Raw genomic sequence first — 26,055 nt, forward strand, 5'->3', positions numbered from 1 at the left:
CCCCACAAAAAACCCAAACAAAATGATCGGGATAAATATTATATTTAGAGCATAAGCGCCTCCTACTCAGATCCATTTAACCGACATGCTTTTCTTTTTAATATAGTATAGGAACAGATAGTAGTATTTTTAGGGGAATTTTGTAAGAAAACGTGGCTAGGCAGATTTCACTGGAGATCATTACTATTTTACGGGATAAGCTTCTTCCTGGTCTGAACTCAGTCTTGAAACACGAGGATCACTGTAATCCTATTGGTGTTTAATCTTATGGAGTTTACAAATAAACAATACTACTAATTGCTATAACTAGGGAAAAAAAGTTATTGAGGTAATTCTATTTCCGTAAAAAACACCATTTCACCGTATTTATATACTTTTCTACTTATCACAAAGTTGTCAGAGGCATAGTTCAGAGCTCTCTAGTTAAAGGCAAAAAAGGTTTGTACTTTGAAGTCACAACCCTGCTCTGTATGCAAAATGTGTTATATGTGACAAAACGATAAGAATTACTCAGAGAAGCAGCTTTCTGTGAAACTACATGTAAAGAGAACCACATGTACTTCTGATTTTTGATCCTTTTGTGCCTAGAAACTCTAAACCAGGAGTCACTGAATGATTAAACAGAGCCTATACCTCCAGAGAAAATAAGGCAGAAAACAACAGGTGGATCACAAGAAAGTACAGAAACAAGAAAATCGGCATCAGTGTTTTTTCGTCTCTAATTTTAAGTGTCACAGATTACACAGAGCCCCAGAACAACCAGTTATCCAAATTCTCTTAGTTAAAACTTACTGAAATCCTGTGCAGTTTTTATATTTATGTATAACTTTTGCTTGTAAAGTTATTAACAAAAATTTATCTAAGAGTATGATCATACAGGTAGAGTCCTCAACACGTAAGAAGACTCATACATAGCCTCTATAATTTTTTAAGTAATTACCTAATTGCCCACCTTACAGAGACTTCTGACGAGTTACTGGTATGACAGAGCAACCAATGTGTCAAGAACACTCAGAGCTAGGTTATAGCTTACTGCTTTTATTTATAAGGCTGGGAGAAGTATGAAAGGACACCTTGACGGAAACTCAAAACTTAAGACTTTATCTCTCTTGATTTTTAAATCCTCATTTTTTAAACCAGTGCACAACAAAAAAAAAAGTGAATTGACTGATTTGCCCATAAGCTTTGGCTGATTTGAACACTGACATCCAGTGTAAAACCAGCTTAAGTAATTGGTGTAGAGACAAACTAGGCCTAAGAAATCCTATTGTTTAAATTACTTAAGTTTGGTAACATATATTTTCAAATTATGTTAAACATCTAAGAACATTGCAGATATTACTTGGAAGAATTACGCATTAAAAATGTGTTAATTGAAATAGAATACATACCGTATACTTAAAGCAAATGGTTATTCCATGATACCATTGCAAGTTAAAGTTCTTTGGATTTCAACCACGCATTTTCATAGTACTCATTATTATTAATGTTTTATACATATAAACTTAATTCTGAGTTGCCTGGATGCTTAAGATCTCGTGATATTTCTCCCCTCACTTGGTAATATACTTACTGTTCCTCTCAACCTTTCATTTGTTTCTACTTTATGTAGATAACACAGCCCAAAGTTAGCTATCATATTCCAGGTCACAATATATCAGGTGTCATAGCACCGTCTGCAGTCTCACTGTTTCCAGTACTATAATCAACATTCGCTTTATGGACAACTTGAGCCATTTATTTCAACTCCCACACACGCCCTCCCCCCGCTCCCAGTTCTCTCTCGTTCAAACCATGAATACAGAGGAACAATTTTCCATCTCCTTCCGACCCACAGCACTGACATGCGACTACTGCTACGCTGAAGCACATCTGCCATGCCATCCTGTTATCCTGATTCCTGAGCCTTTCTGGAACCCCTCCAAGTCAAGGGGCTAACACCATAAACATTCATTTGGACAACCGCCTCACGGAAGTCAGCAGGCTGCCTCCCATGCAAAGGGCGGAAGCTGGCTTAAAATTTTGCTACGGTTGCTAAATTATTTTCTGGTGGGATCGTTACACTAGCAAACTCCCTTGCAGGCAAGCAGCCACTCTGACAGAAAACTACTCTGACTGGTTCAGCTCATGCCAAGTGGAGTTTTGCTGCTATCACATCGTGAGAAACACGAAAGAGAAGCTCCTCTGCTGCCGCCCCACGCGCTGCGCCGGGTGCCGGGGCGGGGGAACACGTCTGTTCCTAGTAGAAAGACACAGAGTCTGCTCCAGCACGAAGTATTCACCAAATGACAGCTCAGACCGTGAATGCAACCTCCTCTTCCTGATCTTCTAGCCAATTAGCAGAAAGGTGTACTACTAAACCACACTGTTAATCGTTAGTCTTTTTCTAACCAAAACACATGGTCAACTTTTTGATGAAAAGAGGAAAAGGAGCATTTTTGCGATTAATGTATCCCACCACGCAGATATTACCAAATAAATGTAACACAGCAATTCAGACAATTTTAATGGGAAATTTCAATGTCTGATTTATTCTTTAAAACATAGCTATTTGTTACTCATTTCTGTTAAGACTTTGACTGTTTGACAAAGACTGTTCAAAGTCGCGGGGGCGTTGTGTTTGTTTTTTAAACTAATGGCCTTAAAGTTTCAGGTTGCAACATCTGAGTTACATATCTGAGCAAATCACATTAGAACCAAAACAGAATGTGTACACCCACTTTTAAATATGTGTCAACTTTTGCAAACCCAATTCTAAGCGAAACCTGGAGTCTAAGTAGCAATTTAGAAACTAAACTATCCAAGACCTTTCCTACGGGTAAAGGAACACCATTCCCAAAGTAGTTTTTACCCTAATTTGTCTAAGAAAGTAGAAAAAAGAACCAAAATGCAAAGACGGTTCAGTAGTTTAACTGCAGTTGATTTAACGTCCAGGTAAGGCCTATCTAAAATACTGGACCCACTTTCCTTTAGCTTTATTCTTCCAGTTTAGCGCATATTTTTTTTACAAAAGCAACTCTATATGAACAAAAAGTCGTATTTAGCTAACACATTAATACAGTAGGCTTAAATCTCAGGTGAACGACTCCGTTAGTTTTCAGATGTTAATACCGAGCCCACATTACGGATTACCGGTGTCAGACAAACGGAGAGCACCCGGCCGAAGCACCAGCTGCCGGGCTGGCCGGGCCAGGGAAGTTTAATGACGGCGTTTGGCTCCGCGGAGCGGGCGCTGACAGCCGCGGCTCTGCCGGGGCAACGCCGCTTACCACAAGCTGCCCGGGGCAGACAGCCCCCGCCCCGCCAGGGCCCGGGCCTGCCCGGGGAGGCCGCGTCCCCCCGGGGCTGTGCGCCAGGCCGCCCGGCTTCCCTCGCCCCCGCCTCGGTGGCGAGGCGCTGCTCCACGCACACAGCGCCGGGACAAGCCCGGGACAAGCCCGGCCCAAGCCCCACGGGCCCCCGCCGTGCCCCCCACCCGCGGGAAGCGGCCTGGCCCCGGCCCCGGCCCGCACTCACCTCAACAGGCGTCCCGGAAACTTCCCACCCCCCGCGCAGCGCCGCCGCCATGTTGAGGCTGAGTGAGGCGTCCCGGCTACGGGCCGCGCCAAGGCTCAAACGCCGCCGCGGCCGCGCCGGGCCCGCGCCTGCCCCGGGCGACTCGGTGCTCGGTGGAACGGTGCCTGCGTCCGTGGGCCTGAGTGGGGTTGTAACAGGGTTCCCATCAGCACCCTCCAGCTCTCAGGGAATTCAGTAGCATCCAGATGATAGGCAAGAGTGAAAGCACACCCTCCCCTCCCCATACAAAAAAATGCAAGATTAATAGGCTGGAAGAATTAAAAAAACCCACAACCCAAACCTATAAACACTGTCAACTGGTGCTTAAGACACGGAAGAAGGAAACCTGTGTTTGAATCAGGACTGCAAGACCGACTGAGCCCTCTCTAGCCTTTCCCATCGTTGGCTAGCAGCAGCCTTCTGGGGGAGAGGACTCTGGTCCTGGACTGACTCGTGCTTCCCACACAAAAGCTTTCACCACCCTCGCACTATATAGAAGACATGCTTCCTTGACCATCAGTGTTTCACAACACTTTGTGTTGGAAATGCATGTCTTGAATTGGCCCTTGGCAGCAGGTGGGCAAGAACGGGAAGTTTCTGGATCTTAATAGCTCCATCGCTTAGACAGGCAAACCAAGGGTTGTTCGACTTTGAATGAAGTTTAGGCAGCTGCTGCACAGGGGCTCTTTGAACTGTAAGAGGGCTGGCCTGCTACGGATTTATGTCCTTTGTTCCTGTAATCCCTTCATCACAACCAGCCCCCTCCTCCCCTCAGTCAAGCAGCACTAGTGCTGACCAGCAACAGCTGGATACTCAAACATCTAGACTTTGACAGTCTGTCTTTCCTGCCTCACTTAGTCAGACAACTGATTCACAAGAACCTCAGTCATCTCCAAAATCCTTACCCCGCTTCAAATTTTAAATAAAACTGGCCAACAGGCCTAAAAAGTTACATGGGTTAACACCCCCCACCCCCAAACAAAAAAACAAAGAGGTTTTCCTTTAACAAGCAGAATAGTAGAAAGCTCAGTTGCTTAGTAAGTGTCACCTGCCTCAGATGCTTTACCAGCATCATGGACAACACTTGGTTGGTACTGTATCTCTCCAACTGTGATTTAGGAATACTCTTCAAGCAACTATTTGTTGAACTTCTTGGAGAATATTTTACTTAAAAAGTAAAAAAACAACTAAGTTTCTGCACAAGCTTGTGAAATGCAACCCTTCTAAAAAATCTTCCTGCTATTCTACAGGTACAAAACAATGAAGTGAGGAAAATTGAGGAAACGAGGAAAAAGGAGCAGAAAACCTGAATATATACATATCCCAACTGCAAGGAATCAAAGATACGCTGCTGATTCATGGAGATACGATTAAAAAGACTTAGAATGATCATACTTTTAAAGCAAGTCAGCAAGTCTCCCTGAAGCAGAAAACAACAGAAAGATTCTGCAGGAAGCAATACTGAGAACAGCTGTGAAATCACATTTTCTGGTCTTCACTGTCAAGTGAGAGACCAGAATATACCAGCTAGGCTCTGCAGTGCTAGGGACACACTTCAGTTCTGCTGAAATCTAATTTTCTTAGAATCTGGATCTGAGTAGGAGCCTTGCATTTTCAGTTCTTTGGTTTTTTTTTTTTTTCCCCCCATTGCCATCCTTTCCCAACACCTCCAGTACTCAAAATCACCATGCAGAAAAATGTAGCAATGACCTCAAAGGGCCAACGTGCAATGGGTCCTGCAAAGATATTTTAGGGGGATAGAGGAGAAATTAAGAACGTTTAGATAGAGAAGAGAGGAACTGCATTAGAAAGTGGTCGCATCCTAAGCGTGCAGGCAAAGAAACATGATACAGGATCAACTGGAGGAACTCCAAAAACCCTTCTGTGGCAAAGACCACAACTGAGATGTAGAAGCTGAAATTGAAGTATCAAATTTAACATCTTTACTATAATTCAGTTGTTTATAAAATAAACCCAACCGAACTATTTTCTTGACAATAAGGAAAATAACTATACATTGGTTTCACTGGATTTCAGCATAAACTGATTGCACAGGAAGAAAAAAGGACATCATCTCCACCCCAAAGAAACAATTTTTAAAAAGGTTTTCAGGTTTTTTTTTTTAATAAATGTGCTTTGTTCACAAAAAGTAGTGACATAAAGACAACAGAAATGCAAATACACATTGTTTTCCTTTTCCTCTCCAGCACCTTAAGAACGAGAGATCTCTTGCACAGTCATAATTTTCAAATATTTCATAACCTAGAAACATTCTTCTTGCACAAAAGTCAAATATCCAACAACTCCTGATATCACCACTTTATTGTTCAGGGAGGTATAAGTATTTATGTAAATCCCACTTTCCTCTTCCACCACAATCTACTGTCCCTTGTAAAAAAAACAAAACAAAACAAAACAGAGCAGCAAGAAAACCAAGCTGTTATGAATCTCAGGTCCCTAAACCACAAATACAATGGTGTCACCAACCTGCCAAAAAGGCTTAATTTTAAATGTTAATATTTTAAACTATTTTGGGTGAATAAATCTTGGTCTGAATTGCTTTTTTGTATGAATCCCAAACCCATTTACATTAACCAATGCCAACATATATGTTGGCTAGTATATAACTTTTTTTTAAAAGGAGTATCAGTTAAAATGTTAGGTACACTTTGAAGTATGCACAGATTAAGTTTCCATAAACAGCTGAATTTATAGCACCAATATTTTAGCTTTAACATGAGCACTGCTGGAGTCAGTGGTTAACTGGGAAAAAGAAAGGCTTTGAATGACAAGCATTTTAGTGAAAGTGAAGTGGTAAAGCATTAGATGCAAATACTGACTTATAGGCAATTTTAAAGCCATTGTATGTTTCATTAGAGAAGTATTCTCTGTAAAAAAAATTTTAAAAGTCAACCATGAGACTTGTATGTCTAAAGTTTTTTTTTTTTCAACACACCAGAATATAGTTGTTTTGTTTGTATATAACTGTACCATTCAGATTGAATAACAAATTTGAATCAGGTATTGGGGGATGCTTTAGATCTAAGAAGAGAGACACAAAAAGCTTATGTTAAAGAATAAAGCATTGCAGTCCAGATCATGTTTGAGTGTAAGCTGGACCAGTGTGGGATGACTCTTTGTAGGAAACAGTATAAAAGAAAAACAGGTAGGTCAAACTGTGACACTTTCAGTGCAAAACTTCAATGGAAGGAGTAAGTTTCATTTTTGTAGCAACCACTGTAAAATCCATATTACAACTTCAGTTTATCTGGTAACTTCTGTATTATAAATGCAACATGGTAGGTTAATATTGTGTAAGGTATATTTCATCACAACCACTTGTGAAACTATATATTAGTATTTTCTACCATTTTGCTGAAGTCAGTCTTAAAACCATGATGTGGCACCTAGTTCAAATCATTTATTATTAGGCACTTACATATAGATTTAACAGCCTAACATTCAAATCTGAAAATTCTGGCCATTATATTTAAATGGAGGGAAATCTAAGCTAAACTAATACTGAATCCTCTATTTTTACCACTGAACAGAATTGTTTTTTCCTGCAAAAACTCACAAATTTATTACACAAGTTAAAAAAACTCAATACATGTAAAACACTTCTGTTCCATCTCCTCACAGTGCAGACCAGTTTTCAGACAGCTATGGAGTTTTTATTTAACTACACAGAAGATTTTGGCATCCAAATAAGCAAACAAATAGTGTATGTTAACTTCACTTGTGTGGTCTGAAATGCACGGCTTTGTGCAAATATGTGTATCCTTGAAAAACCTGTATAATTATGTTCCTTTTTACAAAACTGGTCTGTAGTTACCATATAACTTGGGAGGTCTACAAATAAGGGCAATTAAAGAAAAAGTTGTTTGTTTTTAAAATGCATAAATAATTTACTTTAAAACATGACAAAACCCACCCTGTCCCCCAAAAAACACAGTTTGAAGAGAACACAGAACACTATCATTGGGGAAATACTGATATATGTTAGCGCTTGTACACTCATAAAATTGCAAAACGATGTTCCAGCTTTGAAGTGAAACATAATTGTCTAGACGTACCATACTCCTCTGGGGGGGATAACCTCTTCAGAAATCTCATGTCTAACTACTATTTATGCAATGAAATTACACAGTATGTATAACTATGGATGAATATATTCCAGTGTTTTGGTGTTATCTCGACTTGGTGTTACCTCAAGAGGGCTGCAATAAACATAAAATCAAATGTGCAAGCATTATAGTTTCTCCAGCCCAGGCTTAACCAGACTGAAACAAATTTTGGAAAAGAAGTTTTGTTCCATAATTAAGAAGGGACATGTGTAACCACGTGTCTTAACCTATCTGCACATTTAATTAAAGTGCAAATTATTTCTTCCTACATATACTTCTCAGAAGCCCACCAACTCCAGTGCCTTAAGCTCAACCACATTGAGTTAAAAATATTGAAACAACATTTAGCAAATTAAATAGAATTCACACTTCACAGCACTAAAGAAAAGAATGGTACCTTTCTGGAAAAAAATTAGTGATACAAATCTAAAGAAAGTAACAGCAATTTATGCTATGACATGAGTCATTTGCATAAAACTTGTATTTTTTCACTTTCATACAAGAATAAATTTTAAAATTCAAAAGTAGAAAAAAATAGCAAACTCTGTAAACCTTTGCATTTTCTTTATGCAAACCATTTTTGTGTGTTGAGCCCACGTTAGTATAGCAAAATTAGTTAAGCAAGAGGTTTGACTGAAAGGGCGTTTCAACGACTACATTAACTTAGAAGCAATATAGGATCTTCTAGCTCATAGAAAGGAATTGAGCTAGACTGGCTTTCTCCAGAGTCTGAGTCATAAGGAGCATCAGGTAGCTCCATAAAACCATAAGCTAGCTGTTCGTCTTCTGTATCTGATCGAACATAGCAGGAAGTGTTGGAATACTCCTCATCCTCTACACTGTTGAAATCCTGTGGGATATACAACATTCCTGGGTAGTTCCTGCTAACTAAGTCACTGGTTGTTTGCAGGGAAGTTTTCCTAAATGCCATCAGGTGCATGTGAGAAAACTTGGAATACTTGAAGCGTTTAAAACCCAAGGACTCTATGGCAATTTTCCAGCTTTTCATCATCATAGCCCGGCGATTCTGATGAGATGAATCAGGAGTTATTACAAGCAATAAGCCATTTAATACGAGAAGTTCGTGTGCCTTCTTGCAGCATATCCATCGCTGATAGGGTGATGGAAAGTAAGAAAGGAGGAGCGAGAAAACGACGACATGGAACAGTTCTCCAGGTAGAGAATCAATGGGATTTTTCAGTTGCTTAAGAAAGGCATCTATAGCATCTTGTGCCAGTTGGAGAGGTTGCTGAATTTGAAGATTTAAGAAGTCACATTTGTATACACTCTGGTGGAATAAGAAAAACAGAAAACGAAACAAACATCAAGGTTAGTTTAAAGAGCAAATACAATCCAAATCCACAGAAAATCAATGACAACCTCTCCGCTCCCTTGAGGAAGTGTCAAGCCTGCTGAACATTCCTCTTGCTATTAAATCAAACAATCTAAAATAACAATTTAACACATATTGCTAGCTTTCACAGTTGCAAAGCAAAATTTTACATGTGCAGTAATTTACTTGAGATTTGATAGCTGAGAACTGTTAATTTAAAAAAAATAAAATAGAAGTTTAGCCTAAATAGAACAAAGTATCAAATCAACTATCTCACAAATGATTTAAGAAGAATTCAGACAAGCCTACATTGCTTTTGTTTCTCCAGATGCTGGAAGCCTTTTATAGATTTTTATAAACCTGAAATCAGTAATTAGAAACTAAATTTGATACCTCAGTATTTCCACCAGTTCTTCGAAAAGAATCCAAGAAACGTAGTCGTTTGGTCATTTGGAAAAAAGCATCATTCTTTACTGGTACAGAAAGAAAGACGCTATGGCAAGGCAAGACACATTAGAAAGTTACAGTACACTAACTGCTTTGCAGCAGTGATGCGCAGGTCCATGTTTTAACCTTGCTGTAAATGCAAAGTGTAGCGGTACACATTTGGGCAATTATCAAAGTAAGATAAGGGCTATAAATTCATTTGTTGATCATTGTGTGCTCAAGCTGTCAAAGACGGGAAATGACACCACAACACAACATACAGAAGAGTAAGTTCTTAACATCCTCAGTCACAGAGCATTCAAAAAATAAAATAATAGTATGCTATTCACTACATTTAAGTTTTGACACTTTATATTCATCAAAACCTGGGACTGACTTCTTTCATAAAAAAGGTATTAAGATACAAGGTTTTGACATGATAGCAACAAAAATTGTTATTAATGCCTAGAGAATATACAGTGAACGACAGACACTCTAAACAGGTAAGTGAACATGAAAGCCAACACAAAACATTCTGTGGAGCACATCTGAAAGGTGGAGTTAGAGCTGCTGCATTTTCATACCATGAAAATATTTATAGCATGTTTTATGAAACAATACTCAAAAAACATCACTAGAACACCATTGTAAAGTTATTCATAAAGCAACTGAGAGGCACAATTGTTTCCAAGTAGAAGAGAATGTTATTTCTGTTTATATAAAATCACATTCTCTTCTGAGAGTATGCAGTAAATTAGAAAAAGTAATCAATGTTCAAAACAAAATCTGTGACTTGTTTTTCAGTAGCTTTAATCTTGGCCTCCAATATGCAAAAATCAAGAGAGAGACTTGCATTATGTGGCTATAATCAAGAAATTTTAATTGCAACCATTATACCTGCAGGGCTATATTCTGCTTCCTTGTAATACTTAGAACAGGAAATTAACAGTAGTAATTTCTTGATATCCTCTACTAAGTTTTAAAAGAAAAAAGTGCTTTGAAGAATAACTGTTCAGAGTAACATGCTAACTTTACTTAGAAGCAAGACTTAAGAAGTTAGAGGTTATACATATACAGTTGAAAAAACAATTTAGACTGCAAGTATTTCTGAGTAGTGGAAAAATACTCATAAACCAGTTATGTAGAAATAATGTTAAAGACAATCTCAGGACTAAAGTATGTTTCAAGTGCAATCTGAACTCTGCAGGCAGTTTTAGGACACAAACACTGCTAAACTGGAGACTGCTACTAAACTCTAGATATACAAGTCTTGAACTGATGTTAAAGTCTTCCTAGACACTGAAACAGCAGTCATATTTCAGTGCATCCACTGACATTTAAGAACACAATCCTACTTGTATATTCTAATTTTTCATTCCAGTACCCTTCCAGCCTCTTTTTTTTTGTCTCAGACTATATTTACTCCAATACAACATCTGCTGCATATTCAGCATGTTCCACAGCAGTATGAAATTGTATTTGGATTTTCCCAAAGTGGAGATTCTCCCTTCATTCCAATTTTGCCATCTTTGCATCTTTTTTTTTTTTTATGTAGACAAATTAAACTCCCCTAAGAAAATAACCACTGCTAATTGTACTCTGGAATATCTCTGTTATAAGCAGAATGTTTGAAGGAATCGCTAACAAAAACACTGGGTCAAGAAGAAACCTATTCTGCTTACCCCAGTCTCACATTTCCCTCCTCCTAGTTTCTAATACTGCTGTTTCCCTCGGTGTACCTTAAAGCAAGACACCGAAAATGAGTGAACAATGCCTAGCTAAAGAGAATACTAATCTTTTCTTGGTGCAGTTCCCCCCCCCTCAAAACACAAAACCTTTAATGGACATGTATTTCCATATTCATATCTCTACAGTTTACATTCTCTCTATATGAAAGAGATTCTAAACATTCTGAAGACATTAATTCTTTTATTATATAACTAACATTTCAGTTCCTCTCCTGGTTTTTCCACAATTACATCCTTTGTATTCCTCAAATTAGCTGAAGTATTTTACTGAACTACTTAGTCTATATCCAAAGCATTTCTATATGCACAAAGTGGATTAATCTATTTTTATTAAAGAAGGAACTATTTAACCCTCTATTCAACATTATTCAAGAAACTGACCTCCTAAGAAGCCTCTATGCTTCAATGTGTTTCAAAAAGTATTTTGGTATCTTACCCAAAAGATCTGCTAAATCAGAAGATTTTACCAGTTCTTCTATTTTCAGCTTCTATCACTAAGTTATCAGATCAATTTTTCAGGTCAGAAGACAACATTAACTACCATAAAAACCCTCTGGCTGTTATTCTGAAATCTTAAATCAGCCCAGGCAACTGCTGACCTAAAGATAAATTTATTCAGGAGGTTATGGTGCAGATGCAGCTCAAAGTAGAGTCATCTTGAATACATCAGGGCTTATTAATTCTGTTTTGGAGGTGGGCCTAAGCTTATTCTAGCAGATGCGTTTGAGTGCACAAACTGTACTCCATGTCACTCCAAGAATGCTTGCTAGCTAGGTTTCAAGGTGCCCTGAACACACTGAAGTATCCAAGAGAATGGAAGTAAGAGAAGCTGGTGAGCTCGAGACAGGCCTCACAGTAACTACGACGGTCTGTACAGTAGCACTCTCGGGACTTCCTGTCATCAAGCTATGGTACTACTATGTCAGATGACAAGAAATCAATTACCTTGCTGTTCCCTTATACTGGGAGAGAGCCTGAGGAACTGGTTAGTACACAGAAATTGCAGCTACCTGACTACTCCCTCTCCTGTTGTCTGGCCTGGATTACTCACATTCCTCCATTACATCCACAGAAGTAACCTTTCTGGGACTCTTCCAATAATGGTTTTTGTCACCGTACATTTAAATTGATTTTCATAAGAACAAAAGCAATTTTCTTATTAAAACAGCACAATAGACTAGATAGCAAAATATTAAGTATGCATACCCAAAAATTAATGGTTAGATTCAGCTCATGTAACTTCAGGTGCCTAGGCTCCCCTTATAGTCACTGGAGAGCTAGTCAATACAGCCCACGAGGTCAGAACACAATTCACCTCACCGTGAAACAGCAGACATTTAGGTTTCACTGTTTATTTTTAATAGATCTCCACTGACTGTAATTGGAACTTAGAACCCCAGATGTAGACATCCATGATCTATGTATCTTAGCTGGAAATTTACTTGCCATGTATTACCATTTTAGATGCCATAGGCTGCCACTTCAGTGGCATGTGTCTCCTTTACATCTTGTGTCATGCCCAACAGCCCTATGCAGATGTCCTACAGCCTCTTAAGTGGTGGAAGGCAATCATGTTTGGGCAACTGATGCCTTCAAATTAGGCAAGATGGAGTCCACTCAAAGTTTGTGTTTCAGATGAAACTCACACTGAATTGCTTTAAAAAGCAATTTATCAGACTCAGATTTTTTTCAAGAATATCCTTCATTATCTCAAAGCATATATGCAAAAATATAAATTAGGTGTTAGTGGACTAAACTTGGTAACCACAACAAAATACCATGCATTTAGCATGTAAACCACACCACACTGCAGCAAGTAAGAGAACATCACTTTCAAGTTAACTGTGTTATTGTACTCGTACACTTCTTCTCACCTCTCCACTTCCAAAGAGGGTTACCTTAGGCCACCGATTTTAATAGACCTTATTTTAAACTGTAAGTGGTCAAGATGTGTATGGTCAAAGGTTTTTTGTTTTCTGTCAGAAATGTATTCCTTTCTGTATCTTTTCATTTCATTTCACTTTGTCATTTTGCTTGGTTGATAAATGCTATTAGGACTGACAAAAGTTGGGTCAAGAGCAAAAGACAGAAAGAACATACGATTTCAGCAGAATTAATGCATTTGAGAACCTTACTACATAGAGAAAATGAAGCAATTTACCCCAAAAGTGCTGATAAACTTGTCCTCACGATTGTGCAAGTTCAATAATATTTCTAGCAATAAACAGGAAAGCCCCCTTACAGTGCACTTCTGGTTACTAAAACTCCCCAGAAAAACTCACCAAGTAGTCACTGATTATTTCCTTCTGTCAGCAAATGCAACTTCCGAGAGGTTCATGCCTAAGGATAAACCTACTCAATTTTTATTTATGCCTTTTAAGATGCAAGGACTCATCTGAAATGCCATTAAAAGATGGCTACTAAAATTTTCCAATGTTAAGATTCACAATCATGTTATAAAGCCATAACTCTTGAAAAAAATCAGATTTTTTTAAAACAAAACACAACTGCAGTTTAGAGCCTGCTCATGGGAAAGGATGCAGTAGGAAGGCCACAGTTCCTATTAAAGCACAGATATTTAGGATACATACTTAAGTATTAAACATACTTTTATTACAGTCATTTTGAAGCATTCTAAAATATCTGAGAATCAAATTTATATTAAATTCAGCAAACATTACATACCTCAACAGCTGGAACAATATCTATGCCAACTGTCAGAAATTCTTCAAACTTCAGAAATGGATTAAAGCAGCTACCAACATCAAGTAATCTGATCTTCCCCAAGGAGTGGAGCAATCTAAGAAGCAGCAAGAATTCAGTTTTATCAAATGTTATTTTTGACGCTATATTCTGAATTAAAATTTCAGATAACTAATGCAAGAAATTTCTCATAGAACACCACAGTAGTGACTAATAGAAGTGAATGCCTTACCTGAATTGCTGAGATACCTAAAGAACCAAGCTCCATCAGTAAAACAGATGGTCCTGAACTGGAAGAGTTATGTTCAAAGTAGCTGTAATACTATTAACTTGTGTACTTGTAAGAAACTAAAATGGCAACTTGTGTGTCCACTAGACAGGCTTCCTCTATTGCTTTGTGTTTCCCACTTACCTTTTTGTGGTATTTATTGGTGTTGAAGTCACATAAATCACCAGTTAAAATTTCAGGAGTTTAAAAGAGAAACTGGCAACACTCTATGACCTACCTACTTGTCAATGGCATTTTAAAGGGCATCTGAAGTGCCATAATTGGTTTAACAAAGACAAGAGAACACATAATGGTATTCCAAGGTAAACAAAAAAATATCTAAAAATGAAAGCATTTAGTTATTCCCTGCAAAAATTTTAAAATATTTTATTTGCTTTATGTTAGCTAATTTTTTTTTTTTTTAAAACGGATGACTGCTGGAGGTTCACTCCAATTCTATTTTCAATGGATGCTGTGAAAGAGTTAGATCAGTCCATGCAGAGCCACAAACTTAAAGACTGGCTACTCAAGTCATAGGGAAGTTATTCTAAACATCTAAATGAACTGAAGTATTCCCTCAAAACTACTTGGGGGGGGGGGGGGGGGCGGAAGTCTATTCCATGCCATGCAATCGGTTTTCTTTTGGAGTATCCAAAAGCTTTTTAATGACAAATAGTCAAAAATAGCCATCTGATTTAGGAAAGAGTCCTAATCAGAGTAGTTCCAATTTACTCAAAAATGAAGATTTATCCCCTCAGAATTCTGGAGAATATTTTAGTAAGCCAAAAATCTATCTCCTTATCTGCCACTGTGTGATGACCCTACTATTGAAGGTGAAATTATAGATAAGAAGGCCAATGGCTGCAATGCTAAACACTTAACTATGCCACCAAACAACAGAAGGTAAATGATTAAAAAAAAAGGGGGGGTTAACTTGAGAAATCATGACTTACTATTTGGACCGACAGAAAGAGGTTGACAGACAGCTGAGGACACTTTAATACTTTAGTTCCAGAATGCTGCAGAGATGCACATATACCCTTCCAAAACATCATGGAAAATGAAAAAAACACAAACAAACAAAAAAAACACCAACAAAAAACACCACACTGAATAACTGGCCCATCATCTTCTCAACCAGATTCCAAAACTTCCTGGGGTAAAAAAAACCGGAGGAGTGGGAGATCAGAAAGAAAATAGCAGACTGAAGAAATGAAAGAGGACATTCTTGTCCTGTCTGGTGGAAGCTCCCATTATAGCACAGCAGAAGATATGCTAGAGGCTGGCAGATGAGATTTGCCTTTTCTTAGGAAGCTCTGACATCATCTGTGACCAACTGCAAAACCAATCTGAAATGCCTTTATGAAGATAAAGGCATCGTTGCTCTTTTCTTTAAGTTAAATATATAGTTTAAAAAAGAAAAGAAAAAAAGATGCCTGGCAACTTTTGAGGATAGTGACCGCTGCCTTGCCTCTGAAAGCATCCTTATCTTCCAAAGGATAGTCTCCTTGACCAATGCCTAGAAGAACATTTGTGGTCTTCAAGTTTGCAACCATAGGCATTTTCTTCATGACTAAGGCAGTTACCAGTATATATAACATAGCATCAGATAAAAACCAATGCACGTGTACAGAAGTACTGGCAGGCAGCTATCTCATCATCATTTAAAGGTTTTGCCTTGTCCTGGCACTTAGTTTGTCTAACCTGATATGCTGTCCCTCTTAAAGGAACTAGGATTTGAATGTTGCACTCAGTTATCACTAATATCAAGGACTCAGCTCTTGAATACATCATACAAAGACATTGTTCTTTATTTTTTTTATTTTCCTTGCATTCTGAATTTGGAGGCCCCTGCTGTTAATTTTTTCTTTGAAATTGCAACAAACCCGTAAATGCTGGAGTTAAACAATTCTGTTCAAGTCCACTAGTACAGACTTTACATCCGCCTGTTCTTTAAAACACAACTTGATGAAAGCATCCACATATTAAAAAACCCAAAATATACAGCACCACTAGCACCCAACAGTTTGAGCTCTTTCTATTGGATCATTTACAGGGCTGCATCTAAAAATTTCCATCGTGATTTGTAAGATCTTAGAATACCCAAAATCCATTAATAGAGGCAAACAAATGTGAACTCACAGCTTTCACAGGGAGTTCACAGGGAGGAGAATGATAACTTTCCAGCAAGCAAATGTTGCTTTTTGCTTCAAGTTTCTGTAGCCAATTCCAATTGGCATCTCCAAAATATCACTTGTCATCTTTCTGGGAAAGATTCAGCCCTAGAGAGACAGATAACTGCAAAAACTTTCAGAAACAGATCTGCAGGGCCAATGGAGTCCAACAAAACCATGACTGTACTCACAGCAACAACAAAGCAGTAAGGAATACTGCAGAAAAAAATATCTTTAAGCAGCAATAAAGAGATCTGGGCTCTCTGTGCTCCTCCTGAGCTCCCAGTGATCTACCACAGAGAGGATGCTGGAGAAGCAAGAGAAGATTTCTTGTTGCATTCAGCAGAGTAACAATACCAAGTTTAAGGATTTTGCTTCTGCATGGAATAGAAGATACCCAGGGGATACTTCTGTCACAATACCAGCATCACCAAGGCAAGTAGTGCAACAATTATCTTCAAGTTAAAACTGCACACATTACCAGGCTACCCTGTAAGTCAGTCAGTACTGAGTGAGATTTCAGAATGAAGATGATAGCAACAATTTTTTCCCAGCTTGGATGCCAATCACAATGTAATCTGTACAACAGGAATTTGAATACTGCAGAGGGACCATTCAGATCCTAGTTGCCATAAATCACAAACATGGGCTGAAGTCAAACAGCATTTTATACACGTCAATTAGCATTTGATACACGGCAAATTCACTCTGATAGGTGTGTCACATCCAAGGAGCCTTGTAGTCCAAGTTCAATGCAAATGTACTTTGAAACCTTAAAAGTAGCAGAGATTCAGATGCTCACTTGTGTCTTGACTTCCTGTTGCTTGTCAGGTTTTGCTGCCTCCCAGAACACAGGTGCAATGAGTCGCTTAGTAGCAATTCTCAGGCTGCCAGTTATCAGTAGGAACAGGATCCTAGTTAGGTGCTTGAAATCATTTCGAAGCTCTTCAGAAGCACTTAGATTCAGTCACTGAACATATACAGAGAGCACAGACCACTGATTCAGATGGTCTGAAGACCACTGGTTCAGATACCTACTTTTTCAGCACTGTAACTCTTAAGTTAGATTCCTCAGTGAGGATATAGCTGTAATCTAGGTGACGATCACTGATCCAGTGAGCCAATGACTTTGTTAGAAATGCAGTCTTGCTGAATTCATTGATAATCACCCTTCAACATCCTGTTTCCTTATGATTTTCAGTCAAGGCAACATTAAAAGCAAGGGAAGTATTTTGCCACTGTAGGTAATCTCCAAGCACATCTTGGATCCACAGTTCTCCAATGCATTAGTGTACAGGTAGAAAAACAAAATGTGAATAGTTAAAGATCAGGAACTGGTAAAGAAGTGTACATAACCTGGGAAATGAGTGCATTTTAAATATATCCCACACTTGTTTATTTCAAGAACTTTACTAAATGGACTGCAGCTCTTGATTATTAGCCTCCTTAAAAATGCACCTATTATTCAACTAGGTGCTGTACAGGTAAGTGACATTTTCTCTTGGAAGTAGACAGAAATAGAGCAGTTATATGACCATAAGGAAAGTCACTTTATCTCTGAAATTAATCACTTCAAGTGCTGATCTCTTAGTTTACAGTTTTAAATTAGTCTATTATTTATTATGGATGAGAGGGGAAAAAAATTCAGAAGCCTTATGCTGCTGTCAGAAGAGCAGAACAAAGCTATACATCTGGTTCTGAGTGGCAACACTGGTATGCCTCAAATCTTTTGTAACATCCACGCATAAAGATATCCAAAGGGAATGTCTAGCTTGCTGAGATACACATGAAAGAAGGAATGATAGGTTGTACCTTAAGAGACAGTCAAACCGGTACTTGAGAAGAATCCATACCAAAAAGGTTGTGATTTTTACCATTAAGGATAAAAAGCAAGACTGCTTAATTTGATGGAAAAAGAAGAGAACCAATACTCAAAAAGAGAACAAAGAGGGGAGTGATTTATTGAAGGGAGGAGCTGTTAAACAGCAGATAACAGCCACTTTTATCTTGCAAGACTGAGCCACTTTGATGTCCAGCTTCACAACAAGTGCAGTTGTAATGTTAGAGACATAAGAACTCATTCTGGGATGGAAGGAAATTCTGTGGACAATACATTACTTTTCATATAGATGAAAGTAAAAAAGGACTGTTCACATTAGTTATTTCTGTGAGACTCACCAATTTTAATCTGGCAAAGAGGTGAGCAATATGAGCAACTGGAAATGGGTTCACCGAAGTAGGTCGGTGACTTTGAGTTGCAGTAAACTTTGCACTTCTGGTTCCTATGATGTCTCCTACCATCACCTTTAAGAGTTGGCTGAGTGCTTCCTACTTCTCACCACATCTCCCAGCATCTTTTTTACTACCTGTGGAACCTTTTATTCCTGAGCTAGCTTTGCTCCTTACCAAGCAAAGTACAGTCTCTCTACAATGGCTTACCAGAAATGGTAAGCTCAGAAATACATAAGCAACCTGTTTTTAATACTATTTGAGAGAGGATTATATATGGCAAGAACAAAATTATTGTCTTTACACTTACCAGAGTAAAACAAAAAGTTACAGGCTTAGCCATACCTATAGACAACCCCACAATTCTTATTTGTAGCGTTACATGACCAGAATGGAGTGACAGTATTTGAACAAGCATGTGTGGGGGGCAGGTTCCCCCACACTCCTTGTACCAAGACCTCACCAAGATTCAGACTTCACTAATTGATCCATGTAGACATGGTAGAAAGGCATTTCAGGAAGAAAGTATGCTTTGTGTAATACACAATCTATGTTCATTCTGATAAACTCTGTAATTTCTTCTATAACGCATAGAGGAAGAAATTTAATTTTGATTTCTCTGGGCAGTAACTTAGAACAGCTATATCTTGTTGCTTTAAGGTCTGTACAGCTACTAAAAACCTTATTATTATTTGTTGCTTACTCAGGCAAATATGAATCTTGCCTTTGCCAGGTATGTCTTTATGGATGTATGTATTTTTAAAGTTTTGAGAATTAAGATTAAAAATCATCACCACTCACTATATTAACAAATACTTTAAAATTATTTAATAAAAACTTCTCTATTAACTACTTTCTATACACACTAGTCAGAACAAAAGGTAAGGCTACAGACTACTGGTAGCAAGAAGAAACTTGTGTGAAGTTAGCTCCACAACGGCCATTATAAACTGTAGAAAGTATGAAGACAGAGCACATGCAAAGAGAGAGCTAATGCTTTATCGTGACAAGACCTCCCACTGGAAGACAAATCAACTTTAAGTAGCATATGATCATCAAACCTATTGATTTAAACAAACAAGTACCAACAAACTGCTATTTATAGTAATGCTAAAATTATGTGTTAACAAAGGCCAGCATTATTGAGATGTTATAAGGTATTAGTATCTCATCAGCGCTTTGTTTGAAAGGGCCTGGCAGTTCTCATCAAAAACAGGTATTCATTTTGAGGCTGACTTAGCAAAATGAGCACTAAAAAGAGGAGTCTGGGGGAAGTCAGCTTATGAGAAGCCACTATCTCCATTTTGGAAGCATCTGTTTTGTCTTGTCATAATAGGACAACAACAGGGAAAATGTTTTCATTTTGCATGTAACTATTCAACTACATAGGCATTTGGGATCTTTATGCCTTTTGCAAGTTACTTCACAAACATGAGAAATCACAAAAGATACCAGCTCATAAAGACAGACACATCTGGTAATAACATTAGTAACATGCTCATTCCTTTCCTAACTAATACTATATCTAACTTAAAGCAAGTGCTGATCACAGAAGACATGCTACAATAACAACAAAAATCTCTTCACAGAACAGAAAAAACACTATTGCAGACAGTTGTAAGAACTGGTCTATAAAGAATACGAAGCAAGTCATAAGTGTAACATTTAATGATAATATGCTTATGCATTCATTATTCCATTATACTTGCAAAATATTAAATTCTTTCCATCACACATGGAATAGCCACAAACATGACCCATGTTATTTAGGAAAAAAGGAGGGTGGGACTGTAACTGAAATAATAAAACTACTCCAAATGCCAAAAATAACATTCTTACTTGAGTGAAGGTCAAAAACAAAATTAAAACTGTTGTTCGGAAAATACCTCAAGGATATTACAACTTCTGCAAAGCCAGTCATCAGAAAGCTGGCACATTTAAAATTAAGGGTTATACACTTCAAAAGCAATTTTGAATTGTATAATTGGAATCAAGAGTTTCTCTGCAATTATTTATGAAGAGAAAGTTTTAAGTACTCTGATATTTACATTTGGCACTTAGTACTTACATAAGCAATTGACTTTTCAACAGTGCTGAACAGCCATTAGATTCTAACTTAATTAACGTCTCCCTTATTTCACCTCAAGGTTTAACATAAATTGCATTGCACACTAACGACATACAAAAGTGAAATTGCTCTAACATTTACATGAAGATGACTAAGTTGTCACTCACAAGCCATTTTTTATGGCATCCACCAAAATATACTACAAAATAAAGATTTCTTGAAACATATATAGTCACATGAAAATGTCCTTTCTTAAAAGTATTAAAAATACATCAGACTGATCTAATATGTTATGCGGAAAAAATGTCCAGGTAAGTCTTATCACACAAAGAGGGGAAAAAAAGTCTGGAAAACAAGTAAAACTTACTCTTCTGTTATAGCTTCATGATTTGTCAAGCCAAAGTTTGGCAAGGGATCTTCAATCTTGGGAGCCTGGGGAACATTTAAAGCTGGAGTGGTCTTAGAAGCAAGAAGTGCTCTTTTTTCATCTTTCTCAAGTGCTTTTCTTTTCCCACCGTTCTGAAAATATTCTCGGCATACACTGAAAAGACAAAAAGAAAAATTCCCCAGAAAAACAGAATGCTATTTTTGGTCACTACTATGGATAAGACACAAGACAGAGGTTTAAGAGATACAAGTGCTGTCAGCTTTTAAACAAATCTGGATTTTACTGCAGCTTTGGTAAATCAGCTTTAGAAAAGATGCGATACACCCAAAGACACACTTGAAGTTGAATGGTGTTTTATTTCCAAAAAATTAGGCCGTAAGTCACAGTTGAGTCAAGAGATTCGAAACAGTTTTATCTGGATAGACTTTTAGAGCAAGACAGCAGAAGTCTTGTCAGAACATCACCAGAGGGTAAACTTCAGCTGTCACCTGAGCACCACAGTTCTCCACTAAGGTGCAAAGAGTTATTAACTAGCTCCCCATAAATGCAAGGGCTTTTGAAACATCTGTGTCTTGCAAGGCACATAATGTAGGGGAAAAGAAACATAATCCAGGCTTACAGGCTAACTTACTTACACCAGTTTTTAATTTTAATTGAGTTTGCCTGGGGTGTTTTTCGTTTTTAAGTATCAGATATCTGCAGTAACTGTATTATTGTGGAAGACTTATTTTAGCTTTCAATTTTTTCCCCATACTTAATTATTTTGCTAATAGGACCAGAACAAAATAATCTGGTCGTACTTAAACAGAAACGTTAACCAGTTTAAAGGAATAAACGTTATCAAAAAAAGTTAAATTGCACCTGCATACTTCAACAAGTAGTCAGCATTAGTGTATGAGAAGCAAGCATCATGTTCGAGAGTAACTGAATTTTGTCCACAAAATAGAACTAGAATTGGAAACAATTTGTTGCTGTGAAATTAAAAAGCCTGACTCACCCTGCACAAAGCAGTATTTTTAATTAGATGTGCCAGCCAAGTGTTTGCACAGAAAGTTTAACAGAAATAGTACTTGTTTGAATGATGTTTTCATAACAACCCATTTTTATGATGCTTTCTTGCAATTCACTCAATTTTCCTCTAACAAAGCTGCAGAGGTTTGAAGGAAACATTCCAGAAAACAAATTCAAGTGTAGTTTAGTAACACCTTATACAAAGCAGGATCAAGATAACATAGTATTTCACATCACAGATTCAGGAAAGGACATGTTGGTATAATGCTGCATTTAAGTCACAAATAGAGACCAGGCCTTGGAATACACAGGCCTTGGAATACACAGGCCTTGGAATACACAGGCCTTGGAATACACAGGCCTTATCTAAGGGTTGGTGATATTATAGGCACCAAATATATCCAGCCTCTCCACCATATAAGATGTGAAGGAAAAAAAAAAAAGTCATTAGAGTTGAGTTTCTTAAAGGGAAACCTACACAATCAAACAGATACAGATAGAAGTCGCTGCACTCCAAGATGGCAGGAAATGACCACCTTGAGTCAGTAAATGTGTAATTACAGTAGCACATTATGTCCAGGTTACTAATTCTTGCTGTGAGGGGGAAAAAAAAAAAATAAGTTTTCCTGGACACATTTCTGTGCCGACGTGCTTATAGGACCTCAAGATCAAAACTGACCTGTATCTAAAACTCAAAGCACAAGCAAGTTTTACTTGCTCAAGCAGGCCCTAGGCGTTCTTGCACTAAATATAAAATAGAAGCCTAAAATGCAGACAGTAACCTCAGAGCAGAAAACACAGCTATATGAGAAAAACTCAGTAAACATTATATTTATAATCAACAAGTTTATAGTTACAATTCCTCAGTAACCAAAGCTATTTTCAGACCAAAAGAGAAGCTAGGTGGAATCAAGAAATAAAATCCACATCTTAACAGTATGGAGCAAGATCACACGCAGAAGCATGAATAGCAGTCCAGGCTGCAATACTCCCAGATATATAGACTGTGAAACCATACCAACTTCATCCACTAGAGATTGCACGTATGGAAAGACAACAATTCTAAAATGAATGAAGTTAAAGTAGAAGGAGCCAGTCATTTAACTTAGCAGGAAAGAGATTAAAAACATCAGTAAGCAGAAGAGAACCCTAGAAAAACACTTGAATTATTGCTGGTATGCTAATAAAAGTGTATTTTACACTATATTGTATTATTTAAGCAAGCATACAATCAATTTAGAACTATTTAGTTCTGTGTGTCATTTAGTCAAAAAAAAAAAAATCTTTCCTCACCATTTATCAGCTACCTTATTACTTCGTTAGCATCTTGCAGTCCCTTTATTTTTATTCTAAGTCTTTTTTCTCATTACATCTCTTAAAACATCCAGAATCAATGGCAGTTTAAATAGTGTTGCACTGCCACTGATGCTGACATGTAAGTCAGAACACATCAAAAAGTTCACAACCTTGGGAGAATGTATTGTTTTTTCTCCTCAACTATTGATGTTATCGACCTTTTAACTCATTAGAGGCTGGTATGTTGCCCAGCTTAACACTTAATGAGCTGTTGCACAGGAGAACCACCTACTTGTAAAGTGTAGTGTAAGTTTCTCTTGTCACTGAGAAGCCACTTCTTCCTCATTCTTGGTACTGGTGCAAATCAGTATTTTTTCTGTCCTTCTACCCCTGTCTAACATGTCAACTGAGTTCTCATAATTCTATATTCTTCTTAACTGACCTGCCTTGTCTGAACATAAGACACCATCAAAGTCAACCATGAGGAGAAGCATCTTCTACTCCTGGGTTTTCGCTAGTGGACAGATGGGCCAGAGCCACAGGAAGGCCCAAGGCTGGGTAAACTTCTTCACATTTAGATCCCAGTCTGCATACCTGTGCAGTACCACAAGGAAGCAAAAAAAATACCAAATCCACCCATCCAAACAAAAAACCCCAGGCAACACTGCACTTCATAACCACTGAGGGTTATCTCCATTTTACACCTTTCTGAAGTTACAATGATTCTGGCAGGATTACTGCATGTTGCCCTTTTGGCTCCCAAGGCCTCAGAGGAGCTGTTTATGTACTCCCCTCATGGAAGCGGACCTCACACCTACCATGGGGTAACAGTGAGCACAGTAGATAGCCAGGAGGTAATGCATTCTGCAGTTTACCCCATGGTAACTTGTTGAGGTAGCCATATGTTTAACTTCACGGCCATTAAAAGCCGTCATTGATCACACTGTGGTTTTGAGTATGCAGTTATATAAGACTCTACATTTAACAACTGTCTCGAGTAATGAACAGAGCATCTCAATTATCTGCAAAGAAAAATAAAATTAAGGAATCTATTTTATAATTCTGAAAACTGACATGGCTCCAGTTTTAACTAACATTTAAGCATTCAGTCTTTGATGATACAATATTAGCTCTACAATTAACATACTTGTTTGTGAAGAATTGTGCAATGTAAATGCTACCTGAGCTAACACTTGCTACAGTTTACACAAACAGCGAAATAAACATTTCAGGTCTAAACTGTTTAAGTTTGCTGGCAGAGAGACAGGTGAAGTGTCCAGTTCATGTCTCTGCTTTAAAAAAAAAAAATCATCTAGGTATTTCCTCAGTGAAATTCGTTTTCCATACTTCAAATCTCAAATGGTAAACAACCTGTTCAAGTTGACCCCACCATTTGGGCTGGACACATATAGGAAGTTTCAGTAAAAGCCAATATGAATACATATTCATTTGTTAATACTCTCCAGCAATGAAAGAGAAGTTTTGTTTTCGAATACAGTGACCAAAACCAAGGGTTTCAATAGAATGCATAACAAAAAAAAAAAAAAACAGGAGGAGGGACTTGCCAAAGAAACACCATATGAAATTTAAAAGCCATGAAAGAATCAGTAGTTAGTTCTTCTCATCAAGTAATAACAAACAACTAAATTAAAGCTGGTGTGGTCAACTTTAGTTATGGCAAAAACCAGTTTCTGATAGCTGTTATCAATGCTCGAGGGTTTCAAGCAGCCAGTTTTACAGGCTAAAAAAGGACACAGTCCATCTCTCTCCTTCTGCTTTATAATGAGGAAGAGGTGAGCTTGACTTATGCTCCTTACAGTACTTACTAACCAAAACCTAATATTGAAGATGAAGTTCAGTGAGGGTACAGAGAAATAACATACTTCCCTTCAGAGCTGAAGGAAAGTCTGGACTTCTCATCATGTTTTTTGTGCAAAACGTTTCTCCCCTCCTCCCACACATTGAGGAATAAGTTTATTAATGTCTACTGACAGAGCTGCTGGCCTGAAAAAAAAAAGAAATGCGTCAAGTCTTCTACAGGTTGAACCCACTCACCCCCCAACCTCCAAAGAAAATCAAGGAAGGGAGAATTCTCAGTTGCCCTTGTACACATTAATCACACCTAGAAGAGCAGAAAAGTTTCCTCTGGACTGGAAAATATTTTGTGATTGTCCTGTGCACCCAGCTTCAAGTTAAGGAAATCCTGTATTCAGCACAGGTGAGAGCACTAGGTTTCTCAATGTAAAGTATTATAATTTTTTATCATCACAATTATATTTTGTTAAACTTCAAGTTGAGACACTTGTATACAATACATTTTTCCATTTTATTTTTCATACTTGGTCTCAGTTCTAGGATTTTGAGACATTTTCCTTTTGAGAAACACAATTTGGTCTGTAATCAGATGTTTCTCTGGTGTTGTGTCCACCCCCCCACCCCAAGCCAGCTTCTGGAGGCAATATCCTTCATTACTGGAGGATTCCAAGAACTTGAAAATAGCCACCAGTTATCATATGATCGCTGCTCTAATTAGCTCCAGTGTTCAACAAACAGATATGGTTTTGTCAGAACAAAGTAGTATTTAAGAGCAAAAATGAAGACTGTCATACAAACACGAACAATGAACATTAAGTCTTTTTTCTATCTTAAATGGTTTCCCTCCTCCTGTTTATGCCACCTCCCTCTTAATTCCATTCTCCTGAAAGTGAATCACTCAGCTAACTGCATTC

General features: G+C 37.9%; 1 protein-coding gene across 2 annotated transcripts in view; it reads right to left on the minus strand.

Moving 5' to 3' along the window:
• Nucleotides 1–26,055, minus strand: part of BMT2 (base methyltransferase of 25S rRNA 2 homolog) — a 245,468-nt gene that overhangs the window by 201,073 nt on the left and 18,340 nt on the right. Inside the window, exons 3-5 of one of the 2 annotated variants that reach the window (XR_007766741.1) lie at nucleotides 20,999–21,172; nucleotides 13,875–13,989; nucleotides 6,547–8,970 (exon numbers count right to left, since the gene is read on the minus strand). Coding sequence is in view for 1 of the 2 variants with exons in the window: in XM_050900033.1 (XP_050755990.1) it covers nucleotides 8,341–8,970; nucleotides 13,875–13,989; nucleotides 20,999–21,172 (919 nt within the window). In the remaining variant the exon portion in view is untranslated. Of the gene's footprint in view, nucleotides 1–5,592; nucleotides 8,971–13,874; nucleotides 13,990–20,998; nucleotides 21,173–26,055 lie in introns of those variants that run through there. The other variant, XM_050900033.1, reaches the window with a different exon arrangement.

This window comes from Gymnogyps californianus, chromosome 1, assembly GCF_018139145.2.
Source record: "Gymnogyps californianus isolate 813 chromosome 1, ASM1813914v2, whole genome shotgun sequence".
NCBI classification, from domain to species: domain Eukaryota; kingdom Metazoa; phylum Chordata; class Aves; order Accipitriformes; family Cathartidae; genus Gymnogyps; species Gymnogyps californianus.